The 17,071-nt window shown below is 38.6% G+C and overlaps 2 protein-coding genes across 11 annotated transcripts in view; both read right to left on the minus strand.

The window, feature by feature from the left end:
• The window catches only part of KIDINS220 (kinase D interacting substrate 220), a 94,580-nt gene that overhangs the window by 58,918 nt on the left and 18,591 nt on the right, over positions 1–17,071 (minus strand). For 7 of the 10 annotated variants that reach the window (XM_059405117.1, XM_059405116.1, XM_059405114.1 and 4 more), the window contains exons 5-11: positions 16,685–16,783; positions 15,635–15,736; positions 10,947–11,045; positions 8,154–8,351; positions 6,068–6,166; positions 3,856–3,954; positions 2,242–2,340 (exon numbers count right to left, since the gene is read on the minus strand). In XM_059405117.1, the coding sequence (XP_059261100.1) occupies positions 2,242–2,340; positions 3,856–3,954; positions 6,068–6,166; positions 8,154–8,351; positions 10,947–11,045; positions 15,635–15,736; positions 16,685–16,783 (795 nt within the window). The remainder of the gene's footprint in view (positions 1–2,241; positions 2,341–3,855; positions 3,955–6,067; positions 6,167–8,153; positions 8,352–10,946; positions 11,046–15,634; positions 15,737–16,684; positions 16,784–17,071) is intronic. The other 3 variants (XM_059405118.1, XM_059405115.1, XM_059405110.1) reach the window with 1 other exon arrangement.
• On the minus strand, positions 12,354–14,274 carry LOC132021116 (heterogeneous nuclear ribonucleoprotein A1-like). The gene is given in 2 exon segments (XM_059405119.1): positions 12,354–13,510; positions 13,512–14,274. Coding segments are annotated over 2 exon segments (1,119 nt in total). The 5' UTR covers positions 14,195–14,274; the 3' UTR covers positions 12,354–13,074.

Genomic DNA, 17,071 nt, shown 5'->3' on the forward strand with positions numbered 1-17,071 from the left:
ATTTCCTCCTACACTTTTCTCCTTGGAGTCCTTCATATCGTTCCATCCATCTCTCGCCAATACACCCTCTTCTGCCCTCCGCAACTTCCACTTCTCCCTTCATCGACCTACCTTCTTCCCTAATTCGAATCCCCAATCACAATAGTATTCACATCCAACACTAATGAAAACACGTAAAAACAAACAAACAAACAAACAAAAGGGTCTGCAATGTGTCCTTCACTTTTTACTTCAAAAATCTCTCTCTTGAAGACAATGACCTAAAAAGTTAACAAATTAAGTTCTCAGATGAGAACTACCCTGGATCTCTCTCAAACACTAAATGAAAATGACCCTGCAGCATTCTTCCTATAGCTTTCACCGCACAACCTTATCTTGATTTTGACTCTCCTCTTCTGCTTTGGATCTACTTCTTCCTTTTCTAGATTCTCTTTCCTCATCCTGAACACATGGTACAATAACTACGTACTGAGCTCATTCTATGTAATGCACTGTACGGGGTACATAAAGATGGAAGACAAAACAGTCCCTGACCTTACAAAGCTTACACTATAAGAGGAAGAAATTAGAGAAACATGCAAATTTAAAAAGTAGAAAGTGATATGTGCCATGAGAAAAGTAAAGTTCTGATCTCAGTTTTCTTCCCACTGATGACCGTAGTTGCACCATGCAATCCTTATCTCTTGGTAACTCAAGTGCCAAATTCTCATCACTGGGCTTGATTTCTTGCCCAAATTCTAGTCCCACACTTCCTGATGCCTCCTGAATGTCTCATCAGCCTTCAAACAAAACACATCCTAACCAGATTTCATCATTTCCCCACCTGAACCCCATCTCTTATCCCCAAACCTATGAGAAGGTAGAAATATCACCTGTGACATTTCTGCCAGACACAAGGTTTCTGAAATTGCAGGGGAGACAATACACTCAGTCAGTGTGCAGAACTGAGATCAGGAAGAGGCCAGGTGAAAATAGCATTAATGCTCATTCTGAAATGTATCTGGATAAAATCCTCCATGAAGAGCCAGAATCAAGACCTTTGCAGGTTTGTATTCCAAATTCTATCACGACAGCCACCTCACCCATCCACACGAAGTATGTGCTGAATGAATGAACAAATGCTCCAAGTATCATGTGTGCTTGTCAGCAAGTATGTGCTGACGAGGCAAAGCAATACACAAAAGGATATGGAGACAGAGAAATCCAGGAAATTTATTACTGAGTATGAAACGAATATTTGTTAATGGCATGTTACCAAATTAACGAGGCCATGCGGAATCTTCAAGGGCACTTAGTCCAGTAGTTTCTTATTTGCAAATTAGGAGACCAGAGCCAGAAATGAGTCAATGGCAGAATGAAAAAAAAAAGGCAATGCACGAAGTTTTCTACAAAGTCAAATATATTCAACTGCAAAATCTCCCGACTTTGTATCATTCCTCATTTCCTTCCTTTTATATGAAATTATACAAACATGGTAACAATAGGTGGGAGATTTTTTTTTTCTTAAATAACATGGTTTCTTGATAAATGCAAATGCATATTGATTCTGTGGTTTGTTTAATTGCCTCATAAATAACAGAAGGACAAAACTTCAATCCATTTTGAATTAGGAGAGTCCAAATCTTACATGTTCAGATGGAAAAAGTTTTATTTCTTACTTCATATGTAAATCAATTCACTCCTTTTATGGGAGGAAATCAATTGGAAGTAGAGAAAGAATTCTGTTTAAAATGAAAAAATCAAGCCAGGAATCAATTCTATATGATGTATTAAGCAATTGAGAGTTAAATTTACCATGGAAAATATGAACATTTCTCTAAGAGGATTATGGCAAGTACATGGCAGAACATTTTATCTCCTGTTAGTGGATATTAACGCTAGTCTGCTCTGAGTCTATCTTTCCCAGCCCCTCAGAGTCTTCCCTCCTATTTGTCTGCAAGAAGCTGGACATCTGACGGCATCCTCCTTGGACGGTGGTCAACGGCGGCGTGCCCTACTGGTACGAGCAACAGAAGGAAAATCGGGTGCAGCCCCTTTAATAGCATCCTAAGCCTGCGCACTCCTCAGCACACTGTCGGAAGGGCCAAGAAGATATCACAGGAACAAAATCCCACACAGATAGCCCCAGCAAGTCATCTCTCCCTCCACAAAATAAAACCAGACTCCCTTAAGTCCAGTGAATATACATGTCAGTCTACCAACAACCTTCCCGAAAGTGTTCTCTCCACACAGATGTTTTACCTTATCTACAGCAGACACTTTAGCTCCTTTATCCAGCAGCAGTTCTACTACTTCAATATTTCTCATCTTGGTAGCTTTTATAAGTGGTGTTTCGCCATCCTGCGGGCAGAGATAAGAAGGTTTGCCAGATTAATAGCTTCACTCATAAATGCTGGAAGTCACATCAGTGCACATGTAAGAATTTAAATATCTGACTCTGGCACAAGTCTACACTGAAAATGTTCTCAGGAAGACATAGCTGTAAAAACTAACAAGAAAATGTTTTCCCTTTCCCAACCAATCATTTGTACCAAAGTAATTTTCTATCACTCAGCCAAAAATGGATATGCCCAGCTACCTATCAGCCATTCCTGGCAACAGTCCCCTCCCCCTCACTGATCTGACCATCCCCCAGGTTCTACCATTGGCACGTGGGAAGCTACTTCCCATTCACACCACCTCCCACCCACCAACCTACAGCTTGGCCAGGAAATGTCCAGCCAAGCCAGTGCCTAGATTTGTCAGAGATCTTTACCAACATCACTTCAGTGCTCTGTGCAGCTGAGCACCTGTCTGTAACACAGAAAACAATTTGATACAAAAAGTGTGCCTCTGGAAAACCTCAAAGTTCACAACTGCTTTTCAAAATCAAATTAAGGGATATATAATTCAGCACTGAATTAGAAGACAGAAACCTGATCAGAACCCCCAAATGGTCACAGTGGCTGATACATTAGTTTAAAATATATATATATATATATATATATATATATATTATCAATGAGTCACCCTCACACGAAAAAGTATCCCAGAAAACTTTCTGCCCTAGGGCACTAAAGCTACCATAGTATAGAAAGATGCTGGTAACAATTTCCAGCAGATAAAACAGGAGTATCTTAGGGGTGACTCCACGAGTCTGTTTATTCATTGAGAATTCCTGCCAATTCTGGGTGCCTGGGTGGCTCAGGGGATTAAGCCTCTGCCTTCACTCAGGTCATGGTCTCAGGGTCTTGGGATCGAGCCCCACATCAGGCTCTCTGCTCAGCAGGGAGCCTGCTTCCCCCTCTCTCTCTCTGCCTGCCTCTCTGACCACTTGTGATCTCTCTCTCTGTCAAATAAATAAAATCTTTAAAAAAAAAAAAAAAAAAGAATTCCTGCCAGTTCAATCCAAATATACTGATTCCAAGTACACTTTCCCCACAGAAAACTATTATGCATAAGGCCAAAATACAATTACTAAAGTCTTATGTAAGTTTTATGTTTTTTCACATGATTTGAGCAAAATAGACTAAAGTGATGGGTTTGGGGAACCAAGAACCACTCACATTGGTCTTTTAAAAGGAAATGTGTTCTGCATTCCAAATAAGAGTACCAAAGATCTGAAAAAATGACCTGTCCATAATTTATGAATAGGTGATACTACATTTTTGGAAAGTATTTAATCACCATAACAAATTACACACTATATTTTCCTATGAATAACTTTTGAAAGGATACAAAATTATTCCTCAATTTAATACAGATCATTACCAGTAAAATCAGTATAATTCTAATATGAAACAAAAACAACTAAAAAAAATAAGCAGTACTAATATTCGGCACTGGATATTGCTAGAACAGAAATGTTCTTGATACCTTTGTGCATATCTCGGTGTCAGGATTGCACTGTAAGATATCTCTCACCATTGTTGCATTTCCTTTCTCTACAGCCCAATACAAAGCAGTTTTGTTGTCCTATATAATAGAAAAAAATCAACAATCACTTCATTTCAAATACAGTATCAGAAACTGCTATTTGTAAACATGAAACATGATTTTTAACATTTCTGCCAGAAAGTATTAATAGATCTTACCAAAAAACAGGAAATAGTATTAACCCTTATTCTATCTTGGATTGACTCTTGAGAAATTCTTTATGAAAGAAGCCTAAGAAAACATATTACTTGATGTACAAAGCAGCAACCTCACACACTTGATAAGGTCAAGTGTGCTTCTGTTAATGTGGTCAGATTTCTGGGCCGTGCACCGGAAGCTGTCAATACCGGAGCTCATCCTTGAACAAGTCAAATATTCTGACCCTTGGCTTTTCATCTGCCCAATTGTTCCAAAAGATAATGCATGAGAATGTACCACACAAACAAACGGTGAACTGGGGAACTGGTTTTCCCACGTTTTGCTTTCTTCCTCCCCGCACCCCGCGTCCGTACACCACTGCGGATCTGATGCTTTAAAATCCCATCTAGGGACGCCTGGGTGGCTCAGTTGGTTAAGCAGCTGCCTTCGGCTCGGGTCATGATCCCAGCGTCTTGGGATCGAGTCCCACATCGGGCTCCTTGCTCAGCAGGGAGCCTGCTTCTCCCTCTGCCTCTGCCTGCCATTCTGTCTGCCTGTGCTTGCTCTCTCCGCCCCCCTCTCTCTGATAAATAAATAAAATCTTTTAAAAAAATAAATAAATAAATAAATAAAATCCCATCTAGCTCAGAAACCGAAGAGATCCAACTGACCCTGGAAGGAGAGCTAGAGAACAAAACAAAGTGACTCCAACATAGGAAAACAGGACTGACAGACAAAAAGGAATTAAATAAACTCTAAATAGGAGATGCAGTTACCATCTTTCAGTGAAACTACGATTTTAATGCCAAAGACAGTCACTGACTTTCTGAGGCTGCCCCACCAAGTCTCCCAACACGATTTTCCCTGGCAGAGTTCCCCACCTCAACAACGTGCAGTAGCTTCCCAACACTCCGAGCCTGGCCCTCAGACCTCCCCAGCCCTGCCCCTTTCTACTCCGTCTCTGTCTCCCACGCCATGTTCCCTGCCGCCCCCCACCACCCCACCAGCCTGACCTTTTCACCAGCTGAGGAGTACAGTCTTTCATGTGCCCGTTTTCTTGAATTTCCTCATCTTATTATTCCACTATCCTTGCCCGAAATACCAGCCATCCTTTTTCTCTGTCTAAATCCAACCAGTCTTTCAAACTTTGCTCAAATTCGACCTTCTCTCAAAAGCCTTCCTAAATGCCTTCTTTTTCCACCTCAAGACTCTTACATTAGTAAGTTCACTAGGCAATCAATCATATACCATCTCATACCTAAAGGCATCACTCTTTGTTTACATAAAAACACAAAAATAAACGTAAAACAAAGTAAAAACTCCCTAACTAAAATACTTATTTCTTACAACCAAGGGTTTCATGTTAAGTCCCTCATAGCATCTGGCATAATATTTATTAGTTTGATTCAAAAATAGATTTGGATACAAATCCAAGAAATGTAGGCTGTCCAACAACAAAATGGACTATTAAGTACAGATTTTTAACCTAAAGCTGCTGAAATATTGGATATATTCACAAGTTTAGGGGAGGTCTACCTAATACTAATAAGCTTTGTAGCTCTGTGAGCTATGACTGCCTTAAGGTCCACAGTCACTATCAAGGTGTCCTTGGAAAGGCAAGCATAATAGGGAAGAAGAAGAAAGATAAAACAGCAAGGATGGAAAAACAACATCTGGGTGAAGAAGACAAAACAGAGGAAAAATATTAAAGAAAATAAATAAATTGGACACATTCAAAGTATCAGCAACTGTCTCAGTAGCATGAACTACTCATTTCAGGACTGAATGTATTTATACACTAGTAAGAGAGGCGTATTTGAAAACTACGAGCTTTGAACATGCTCTACTGTCATCTAACATGACATTAATAGAGAAATTCTGTAATAATGGTAGTGAAAATTCATATAGGCGGGATCTACTAAGTCATCTCCAGAGAACAATCAGAAGATTGGCACGGTCATCAGTCAACGTGTAAACTGTGCGCAAAGAGGACCGCAGCACGGGATGCACACACCTGTCCTCTAATGTCTATATCAGCGTACTTCTGGAGAAGTGCTCGGACAATTTCCACGTGGCCACCTCTGACAGCACCGATCAACACAGTATCCCCACTCTAAAAAGACAAAAGAGAAAAAAAAGGATAAACTGATAATAAGAACAAATAAACGCTGTTTTGAAGTTAATCGTATATTAACAGATACGTCTCTGCAAATTTTTTGGCAAAAAGAGTATCTCAAAATAACAGAAAAGTTTTAGTTAACTAACATTAATACCAGACATTATTAGCCTTAGAGTAAGAGACAGGTTATACCTCAAAATGAGGAATTTCTGAAATTCCACGACAAAAGTTTAGAAAGAAGAGTTACCCAGAACAATAAGCCATACTATTTGAAGGTGACCAACCTCCCATTTTAAATGTAAATTAAATTAAATGACACCAGAGCTGTCAAAGAACCAAATGAACATTCAGAAATCACATAATACAAAACCACTAGAATAATCCTATCTGACGAAAGCCATGGATTGTAAAAAAGGGAGTTGTAGGGGTAGGGCTGTCAGTGAGTTTATAACCACATTTTACTAAGGGAGAGAGGGTAGTTCTCAGACTAGTCTCCACAGTCTAGGCAATCTGGCACTATAAGCTAGCAGTGCATAAGACCGGCTCATCCCCCCAGACAAGGATTAGATGAAGTTTATTACCTCATAAAGACATCTCTTTGCCCTAAAACTGTATTTACCAAGTAAAAATCATTATTAAATATATCTTCCTACTATTTCAAATGCAAAATGCCATTTTGGCAATGGGCATAACTTATTTTTACTCTAAATTACAAATCAGTTGTAGTAATTTGAGTGGGTAAGTCCATGAGATACGGCTTATCTCAATCCTTAGTGGGCCTCAATAAATCAAGAGGCAAGTCCTTGAGGATTAATGAATTCAGCACCCTGTGTAGTATCTTAACTACTACATTAAAAGCAGAAACAAAACCAAAGCAAACCAATTTTATTTGAGAATGTTAGCATTAATGTGGTGCCAGAGTAGTAAGTTAATAAAAGGTTATAAATCTCATTGCTTACTACATGCCATGTACCGTTCTAGGTACTGGGAAACAAGAAAGACATGTTCTCAGCTCTAGAAGAACTGACAGTCTAGAGGAGACAGACAGACAACATACAATAAACACAAACAAAAAATTAGACAAATGGCATGCAAATAAAATATGGTGATGACATAGAAAGTGACTGGAAAGTGACTTTTGATTGGGTCACTGTAGATCTTTCTGAAGAGCTCATACTTAAGCTGAGGTCAGAATGACAAGGAGGAGACAGCCACATAGTGATTACGAAGATCAGCATTCCCAACAGAACATAGCTGGTGCTGAGGTCCCAAAGCAGCAACAAGATCAGTATGTTCTAGAAAGGAAAAAAGTTAATATGGCAACAACCTATTAGAACAGGGGAAGGGAAGTAGACAGATACAAGATGTGTTCTGGAGGTAGAGCCGATGGGACTTGCTGAAAAATTAGATGTGGCAGGTAGGGAAAATAAATCAAGGCCAATGTGTAGAACTTAGGGCTTTAACGACTGGGTGAATGGTGATGCCAGCCACTGGAGAAGACTGTAGGAAAAGCAGGGTTAGGATGAACCAAACAAGGTATCAGCCTTGCTGTATCTCTTACAGCCCATCAGACATGCAAGCAGACAGTTCAAGTAAAGTTGAAAATACAAGTGTAGAGCTCTGAGAAAAGATTAGAGCAAGAGGCACTATTTTGAAAATTTTAAGTGTAGCTGAAGCCTTAGGAAAGTGAGTAACACCAGCCATGAACACCGAACACTACAGTCAGAGATATCAAGGACAGTTACAGACTAATAATACATGTGACATTTTCAGTAACGGTATTACTTGACAAAGATTAAAAAGAGCACCCTTCACAAAGATTGAATATATTGTAACTTCTTAGTTTTAGAGAGAGAAATAAAATTCATCTTTTATTAAAATAAATGTAGGGCATACACAAAGAATCCTGAAAGGTGTGTGAAGTTAATGTAATCTTTCATCCTGTTACCACCAGAAGATGAACTTCAAATAAGTAACCTACCCTATCAGGTATGTTCACGTATGTTCCAGCATCAAGAAGATCCTGTACAATCTCTGTATGTCCCTCCTTTGATGCAATCATCAAAGCTGTATTTCCATCCTTATCTGTTAAATTTACATTTGGATTCCTCTTCAAAATTTCTTTTACTGACTGTGTGTAGCCTCCTTTCACTGCCACAATCAATGCAGTCATTGAATTCTAAAAAACAAAAACAAGCCCAAGAAATCAGCATAATCTAGAAAACATATGATTTATGCCACAGTCATAAAACTGATGTTTTCAAAAAGGCGACCTACTATTAATAGTGATTTTTTAATCATGAAATGCCAATAAAAATAACCAGTCACGGGACGCCTGGGTGGCTCAGTTGGTTAAGCGGCTGTCTTCAGCTCAGGTCATGATCCCAGCGTCCTGGGATCGAGTCCCACATCGGGCTCCTTCCTCGGCAGGGAGCCTGCTTCTCCCTCTGACTCTGCCTGCCACTCTGTCTGCCTGTGCTTGCACTCTGTATCTCTCTCTCTCTCTCTCTCTCTCTCTCTCTCTCTCTAACAAATAAATAAAAATCTTTAATAAAAAAATAAATAAATAACCAGTCACATACCAAAGCCAGCTAGGAAACCTATTTTCTGTTTCTGAAGATATATTAATTTTCTTGAGTCAAGAGGACAGTTAAGACTCTTCAACTCTTCAAACGATAATCTGAAATTGGATTTGCTGACAGTGAGCAGACCCTCTCACTAATATGATGAGATGAGATGGGATGATTCAAAATGAAACCCATTCTAAGTTAAATAATCCAAAAAAAGGTCAATCAAAGAATTATTCATAATAAAAATCTGTAGGAAAAACTGAAGTAAAACAATGAATTAACAGCTATAGGATATTTCAATAAAGTATAATATATTATATAATAAGTATATATTATCATGTATATATGATAATATATACTATCATATATATGATATATAATGTATGATATGATTATATATATCATATCATATATGATATGATATAAGATCTAGATCACTGTGAATCTAGAAACTACATTTTGTAGTTTCACAGTGATCTAGAAACTACATTTTCAAAAATGATCTCATTCTTAGTGGTTCTTTTAAGAGATGCACATCTGGGGTACTTGGGCGGCTCAGTTGGCTAAGTGGCCAACTCTTGATTTCAGTTCAGGTCATGATCTCAGGATCCGGGGAGTCTGGTTGAGAATTTTTTTTTCTCTCTCTCCCCCTCTGCCCCTACTCTGCTTGCATGCTCTCTCTAAAATAAATAAAATATAAAAAAAAAAAAAAAAAAGCTACACATCTAATTTATAACAATAAATCACCCAACAGAAGAACCTGACTCATTACCAAAAGAAGTATTAAAGTCGCTTCCTAAGAAACTGATCTATGTTAAGATGTCATATAATTTCCTTATTGAAATATCCCAGTCATAAATCAGCTCCCCAAACTGAGTCATAATTCTCTAACATATTAAAATAATATAAACTTTTAAAATCCTGAAAGACTCAAAAATCATAGAAATAAGCCACTTATCCTCTTGATAAACTGTCCAGAAAAAAGGAAAGTGAAAGGTATGAATTTCATGGCTATCTAAAAATCAAACTCCTCCTCCACACAACACTAAAAATATTATATACTCCATTAAGGTCAGCAATTAGGAGCTTCTGCCAATATGGAAAATAGGAGGAACGGCTGATATTAAGCCAAGTGTGATTCAGAATCCACTTTTGTTACAAAGCAGCCAGAGGTCTGGTAGTACCCTTCTCAATACTTCATGATCCATCTCACATAATATTTAATTTTACAAAGAATACTCTGTATTAATAATTTCTTATGCATCAATATCATTTCCTTTAACTATACTCTCACAAGTTCAAGGGAAAAGCCATCCACTAGGCTTCTCCAGTACCAGCACATTTGGCTGCGTGCACAGTGCGTGCTCAATAAGGAATTAGTAACTGCTACTTGGTAGGATGTAGTGAACCAATTTTTAAGCTTTCTAGGTTTTGACTGCTGATTTTTGAAATTTTTAAATCTACTGGAGAGGAAAATAAGTCACAGCTAAAAATATCCAAAAAATTACAATATTATTTTAAAATCTTAAGGAAACGGTATTTTCACTTGATCTTAGCCAAAAGGCCAAGAAGCGATTTAAGGAAAAGGTATTTTAACAGAGCATAACTTTTTCCCATAATTAATAGTATTTCAAACTATTTGATTTAAGAGTATTTCAATACTGGATGTGAGGGCGATCTGGCTGCGACATCTGTCACCCCATTGATCGCCAGGGTTGATTCGGCTGATCTGGCTGGCTAGGCGGGTGTCCCCTTCCTCCCTCACCGCTCCATGTGCGTCCCTCCCGAAGCTGCACGCTCGGTCGAAGAGGACGACCTTCCCCGATAGAGGAGAGGACCGTTCTTCGGTCAAGGGTATACGAGTAGCTGCGCTCCCCTACTAGAACCTCCAAACAAGCTCTCAAGAGTATTTCAATACTGATTCAATCAATAGTAAGATGACTGTAAGATATTCTTTATAGTTTTAGCTTCCCACAATTTACATGCACTAGCAAGAGATCCTTAAAAGCATATATTTATAGTACATACTACCTAGAACACAATATATTTTTCAGGATAATAGAAAAAAAATGCTTGTTTTTCTAAGTATCACTTAAGAACTTTAGGGAAAATGTTCTAGACATATACTAAGAAAAAACATTCTCTCCCTTAAAACTAAAAACAATCTCTATTACGAGGGTTTATTAAATAGAAAAGATACTTACAGCTCCTTCTTGATCAACATCAGCTCCCATGGCCAATAAATGCTTAACACACTCCAAATGACCCTTCCGTGCAGCCCAAACAAGAGGGGTAGTTCCATACTACAAAAATACAATTAAAAATGTATAATTATCATTAGAACTATGATAAAAGAAACTTTCTCAACATAAATTCAATAAAAATCATATTGAGTATTCTTAAATTACTGTTTATACAAATTATAACTTTAATCCTAGATAAGCCATATTTTCCCCAGTTTTTTTCTCCTGAAGCGATGATTAACCAGTATATGAAACTTCTTTTAACCAACTTTAGCTTTTATAATTAGTGGCAATTTTTCCATCATAAAGTCATACAGCCTCTAATCTTCAATAAGCTTTCATTGCTTCCTGCACCTTGTGAAATAAATTTAAAGTCCAACAGTCTGACTACAAGCAAAAACATTAAGAACCAAATGACAAATATAATTCTAACTACTTTACATGGGTTAACTCATGTAATCCTTATCATAAGAATAAGGATAATTTGAAATATCACATTTTGACCGACAGCAAATGACGCCCTGAGAAATTAATTACAGGCTTCAAGTCACAAAGGTACCAAGAGGTAGAGTGAGACCCATGACCCCAAAGCCTGCTTCAGTCTGTGCTCTTAACGACCACCCCCAAATCAGCCTCTATAAACTTGACAAAATAAACTTCCCTAAAAACTGCACTTAAAAGCACCTTCGCCTGGAATGTGATCCAAAAAACATGAGAGAATGCACATTATGCATAAAAGCAATGTTGTGTCTTTGAGGAGTCTGGTAATCAAGAGATGTATGAATACCCATGGTGATCTTTAACTACATGAGACTACAGACTGAAATAAACATGTAATAAATGCCTCCTTTCTGTAACAGCTTTAACAAAAAGTTCTATGCTGATGGAAATGCTCTCTAATTTTGCACTGGCCAATACAGGAGCCACTGGTCTCATATAGCTGTTGAGCACTTGAAATGTGGCAAGTATGACCAAGGAACTTTGTTTTTCTATCTTCTGTGTTTAGTACAGATACAGAGTACTGCACACAGTAGTACTAAACTTTTCTCGAAATGTCAGTGTGACAGACTAGGTAGCATAATACCTGATTCTGGAGGGGCCGTGAATGCCAGGTCACATAAAGCATTTTTCAGTAGGCCAGAAAGAGAAATCAAAGATTTCACCATCATACTAAAGTGTCAAATCAGAAACATCAACAGAGGGAACCATATCCACTTTGGATATAAAATAAAACCTCACTAATCTGAAAAAAAGACAGCCAATCTTGATGAGCACAGGTGTTGTATGTTAAGTGATGAATCACTGAATTCTACTCCTGAAACCAACATTGCATTGTATGTTAACTAACTAGAATTTTTTTTTTCAAGAGAATATTAAATCGTTTATTGATTACACATGATAATGGATGATACACAAGCTTTAATCCCATCTATAATTTTATCTGATACCATAATTCAATTTAGATATATTGCATAGGATGTGCCAACAATCATATTAATAACCAAATAAACTCCAGGACTTTGCTTGGGTGACCTTTTAATGGTGAACTCCAGGTCACAACACATTAACTGTCAGTTCAACTACACCAAGGTTTGTGGAGACAATGGCTTCTGTGCCCAAGCAGTTTGCAAATAAATTTTGAATGGAACCTGGCATCACCCTGAAGGAATTCTAACTTCACACTGTTGGGGTAGTATACCAAGATGGCTTCAGAGTAGACTAACTTTACACAGCACATTTTAAAAAAAGACACATTTATTCAGCGTCATGATCAGACTATTACATTTAGCAATCAACAGCATGGGTGCAAAAAAAAAAAAAAAAAATCTACATTAAAACCCTTTGTTGGAATGCTTTACACTTTCCACAGAACAGAAACTAAAATAACCTGTTATACAATTAGTCACAAATACAGTCCTCGAGTTTTTTTGCCCATACACATGAGTATTGTCTAAAACATGTCTTCTTTGTAGCAGCGAGGCCCTGCCACCACTGTGCTTGGCTGAGTTCACAAATCTGTCGTAACCGGTAGCTTCCCTGTCACGTCTCTGGCTCTCCTCTCCTGCTAAGCTTTGTTTCCTGGCAGGAATTAAAACCTTCTGCCACTGCCATAGCTGCTGCTGCTGCTGGAACCACCATAGCCACCTTGGTTTCGTGGTTTGGCGAAGTATCGGCCTCCACCACCATAAGGGCCAGAGCTTCCGCCTCCAAGATTGCCTCCTTTCATGAGTCCAGAATTTGAGGACGGATGGTTGTAATTGCCCAAATCATTAGAGCTTCCGCCACCTCCAAAGTTGCTTCCACTACCACCGCCATAGCCGCCTCCGCCTCCTCCGTTGTTATAGCTGTCATAGCTGCCACTCCCGCCATAGCCACTGCCCTGGTTTCCATAACCCTGTCCACCACTTCCATAGCCTCTGCTTCCTCCAGAGTAACCAGGGCCGCCTCCTCCATAACCACCATCATTACCAAATCCGTTATAGCCATCCCCACTGCCACCATATCCACCACCACCTCGACTGCCCAAAGCCACCTCGACCACTGAAGTTTCCTCCGCGACCAAAGTTGTCATTCCCACCAAAACCACCTCCACGACCACCACCAAAGTTTCCAGAACCACTTCGACCTCTTTGGCTGGATGAAGCACTAGCCATCTCTTGCTTAGAGAGCGCTTTCCTTACTTCACAGTTGTGGCCATTCACAGTATGGCATTTTTGAATGACAATCTTGTCTACAGAATCATGGTCATCAAATGTTACAAAAGCAAAACCCCTCTTTTTGCCACTGCCTCGGTCAGTCATGATCTCAATCACTTCGATTTTCCCATACTGTTCGAAATAATCTCTTAGATGATGTTCTTCAGTGTCTTCTTTAATGCCACCAACAAAAATCTTTTTCACAGTTAAGTGGGCACCAGGTCTTTGAGAATCTTCTCTTGAGAAAGCCCTCTTTGGTTCCACAACTCTTCCATCCACCTTGTGTGGCCTTGCATTCATGGCTGCATCCACCTCCTCCACAGTGGCATAGGTGACAAACCCAAAGCCTCTGGAGCGCTTGGTGTTCGGATCTCTCATTACCACACAGTCCGTAAGTGTTCCCCATTGCTCAAAATGGCTCCTCAGACTCTCATCGGTTGTTTCAAAGCTCAGACCTCCGATGAAGAGCTTCCGCAGCTGTTCAGGCTCTTTGGGAGACTCTGACTTAGACATGACGGCGGTGGGAGGGGAGACTTTAACGATGCTTACTCGGCGGCGTCCACAGGCAGAAAGGAGTAACCTAACGAACGTATCTCAACTAACTAGAATTTAAACAAGAATGTGAGAAGAAGAAAAAAAAAAGAGACAGCCATTCTGGATTACTGAATTGTCCCAAAATACAGTATTTTTAAATGCCATATTATAAATATTTCTAATAGTCTCTTTAGAGTCCTTGTTAACCTATTATTTTAGGTAATACTTTTATAAAAAATGAGCATAGCCTACATAAAGTATATAAAATACATCAATCTAGGGGCACCTGGGTGTCTCAGTTGGTTAACCACCTAACTTTGGCTCAGGTCATGATCTCAGCGTCCTGGGACTGAGCCCTGTGGGTGAGGCTCCACGCTTGGCAGGGAGTCTTCTTCTTCCTCTTCCTCTGCCCCTCCCCACCCACCACTTTCAAATAAATAAAATCTAAAATATAAATAAATAAAATAAAAAACATCTATCTTAAATGTACTACTTGGGTTTTCTACATATGTATTTATCCATACAAGCACCACTCAGATTAACATAAGGATGATTCCCAACGTTCCCATCAGATTAAGCAATACTATTTTACTTAAATTTATGCTGAGAATATATTCCAATTATCAAAAATGTCTAATTATTGGCTATTTTCCTATATTTCACTGAACTGTTATTAATTTGAAAAGATTACAGTTACCCACAGGGTGTCAAGTTCTAATTATATACTCATTAAGTGTTTAGGATGAATATTAAGGATTTAAAAAGTGAATAGAACAAAATTCTGGGAAATATTCTGAAGCGAATGGAAATGAGCTCCGGGTGCAGGATAGACAGAAAGTAAAGCAGATGAGGAGGAGAGGCTCTCCGCACTGAAAGAGCACATGCAAAGGCATGAAGGGCTAAAACCAGCTGAATCCAGGCACCTGTACCCATTGGCAGTCGAGCAGCAAAGCAGTTTTAGGGTTCAGAAGGCAGGAGAAAGGGCAGAAAGGGAGCCAAGGGCTGTCTTCACACATCATACCCGGGACTGATGTCTCCAGCCTTTGAGCATGAGAGAGAGAGAACTAAACCTGAGTTTCAGAAAGATCGATCTGGCAAGCATCCAGGGAAAGCAGCTACCTTCCTCCTGAAGGCAGGAGTAAGAGTTAAAAGAGAAAACTGCAAATAATGAAAATAGATGGAATCTTCCCTATTCTCCAGAGAATGATGAACGTGATGTTAAAAAAAAAAAAAAAGGAGGGACACTTAGTAGGTAATACGTGTACAGGATCCACCCATCTGTCTATATAAAATACATTAACATGTATCAATAGAATATTAGCCAGCAGAGTCTCATGAGATCACGTGAAAAACCTTGCATTTAGACACACTGAGTGCACATAATACAGACTGGAACCTGGAAAGATCCTGCTGACCTACCTTATCAGAGCAGTTGACTTTAGCCCCATTTTGCAGCAAAAGATGCACTATATCTGCATGGCCTCTCCCTGCTGCCCAAATGATTGGGTAAACACTGTACTGCTGGGAGACAGGTAGGGGGGAAGTAGGCACACAGAATAGGAGATGAGGAGGGAGGATGCAAGGGAGGGAGGGAAAGAAAAATCCTTTAGGTGGATATTTACAACAAACATTTGCTAAGAAAAGTAAGTAATAAAGGGAGTAACACAAAGTAATATTTTTAGAAATTAAGTTACAGATCATTCTCCACTTTAAAAAAACATGTAATACTCATAAGACATTATCAGCTAATAAGATGCACTCAACCTTAAATATATATGTATATTATGAACACATTTATTTTTACAGATTAATACATTTAATATGATTATCTAGCCAACAGGAAAGACTAGTAAGAGAAAGGTATAATATAATCCTTCCACTAACTTACGTAATCCTTCTATTAACCTGAATTAAGTTTCTCCTTTTTTCAGCTTTATTGAGTATAACTGACAAATAAAATCACAAGATATTTAAAGTTTACAACATGATTATCTGACATATGTATACAGTAAAAAAGGATATCCCCTCTCAGAAGGATAATCTCTCAACCTGCAGTGTGAGATCGAGCAGAGTAGTAAGGCATGTATTATCATGTAAAGAGATGTATGGAGAAATGGCATGGGTATCTGGTAAACACCCCTTTTCCTTAAATAAACTTAGAGTAAGAATGCATACCCACAGAAAACAGGCAATATGACACAGAGATTTCAAAATCTCCTTCTGAAAGGTTATATAGTTATAATTAACATTTAAGCTCTAAGAGTTACTGTTTTGTTGACAAAAACTGAGAAATAAGCTTATCTTGAGAAAAAAATTCTCACTGTGATTTGAAATCATATCCTGCATTATTATTTTTAGTAAGATCTAGCTAATTTCTATCTAATATAAAGTCTAAAATATAACCAGCCTTAAGTATTACCTAAGAGAACTTACCACTTATATTAGAGTGAAATTTTTGTAAATGCTTACCAAACCAGTGACACTCGGATTGGCACCATGAGAAAGAAGCAACTCCGCCACGTCGGTCCGGCCTTTGTAACATGCCCACATAAGTGCTGTCCATCCTCCCTAAGGACAAAAGAGTTGGGAAGAGAGAAAACTTTGTCATTTTGTGCCAAGCACAAAAATGCCATTAATGAAGTTCCTTCTTTGAATATTTCTATATAAAACCATTGTGTATTAAGACACTACTATGTAGTTTTAAATCCCAAACTCCCCAAAAAACAAATAGTATCTGAAATAAGTTAAATCTCTTAATTCCGTAAGTGATTACTCCAAATGTTGACTATATCATGGAAACTAAAATAGAGAACATTCATGTTAGATTTTTCAAATTTCCAAGATTTATTTTGGCTG

The sequence above is a fragment of the Mustela nigripes genome, chromosome 7, assembly GCF_022355385.1.
Source record: "Mustela nigripes isolate SB6536 chromosome 7, MUSNIG.SB6536, whole genome shotgun sequence".
Taxonomy (NCBI): Eukaryota; Metazoa; Chordata; class Mammalia; order Carnivora; family Mustelidae; genus Mustela; species Mustela nigripes.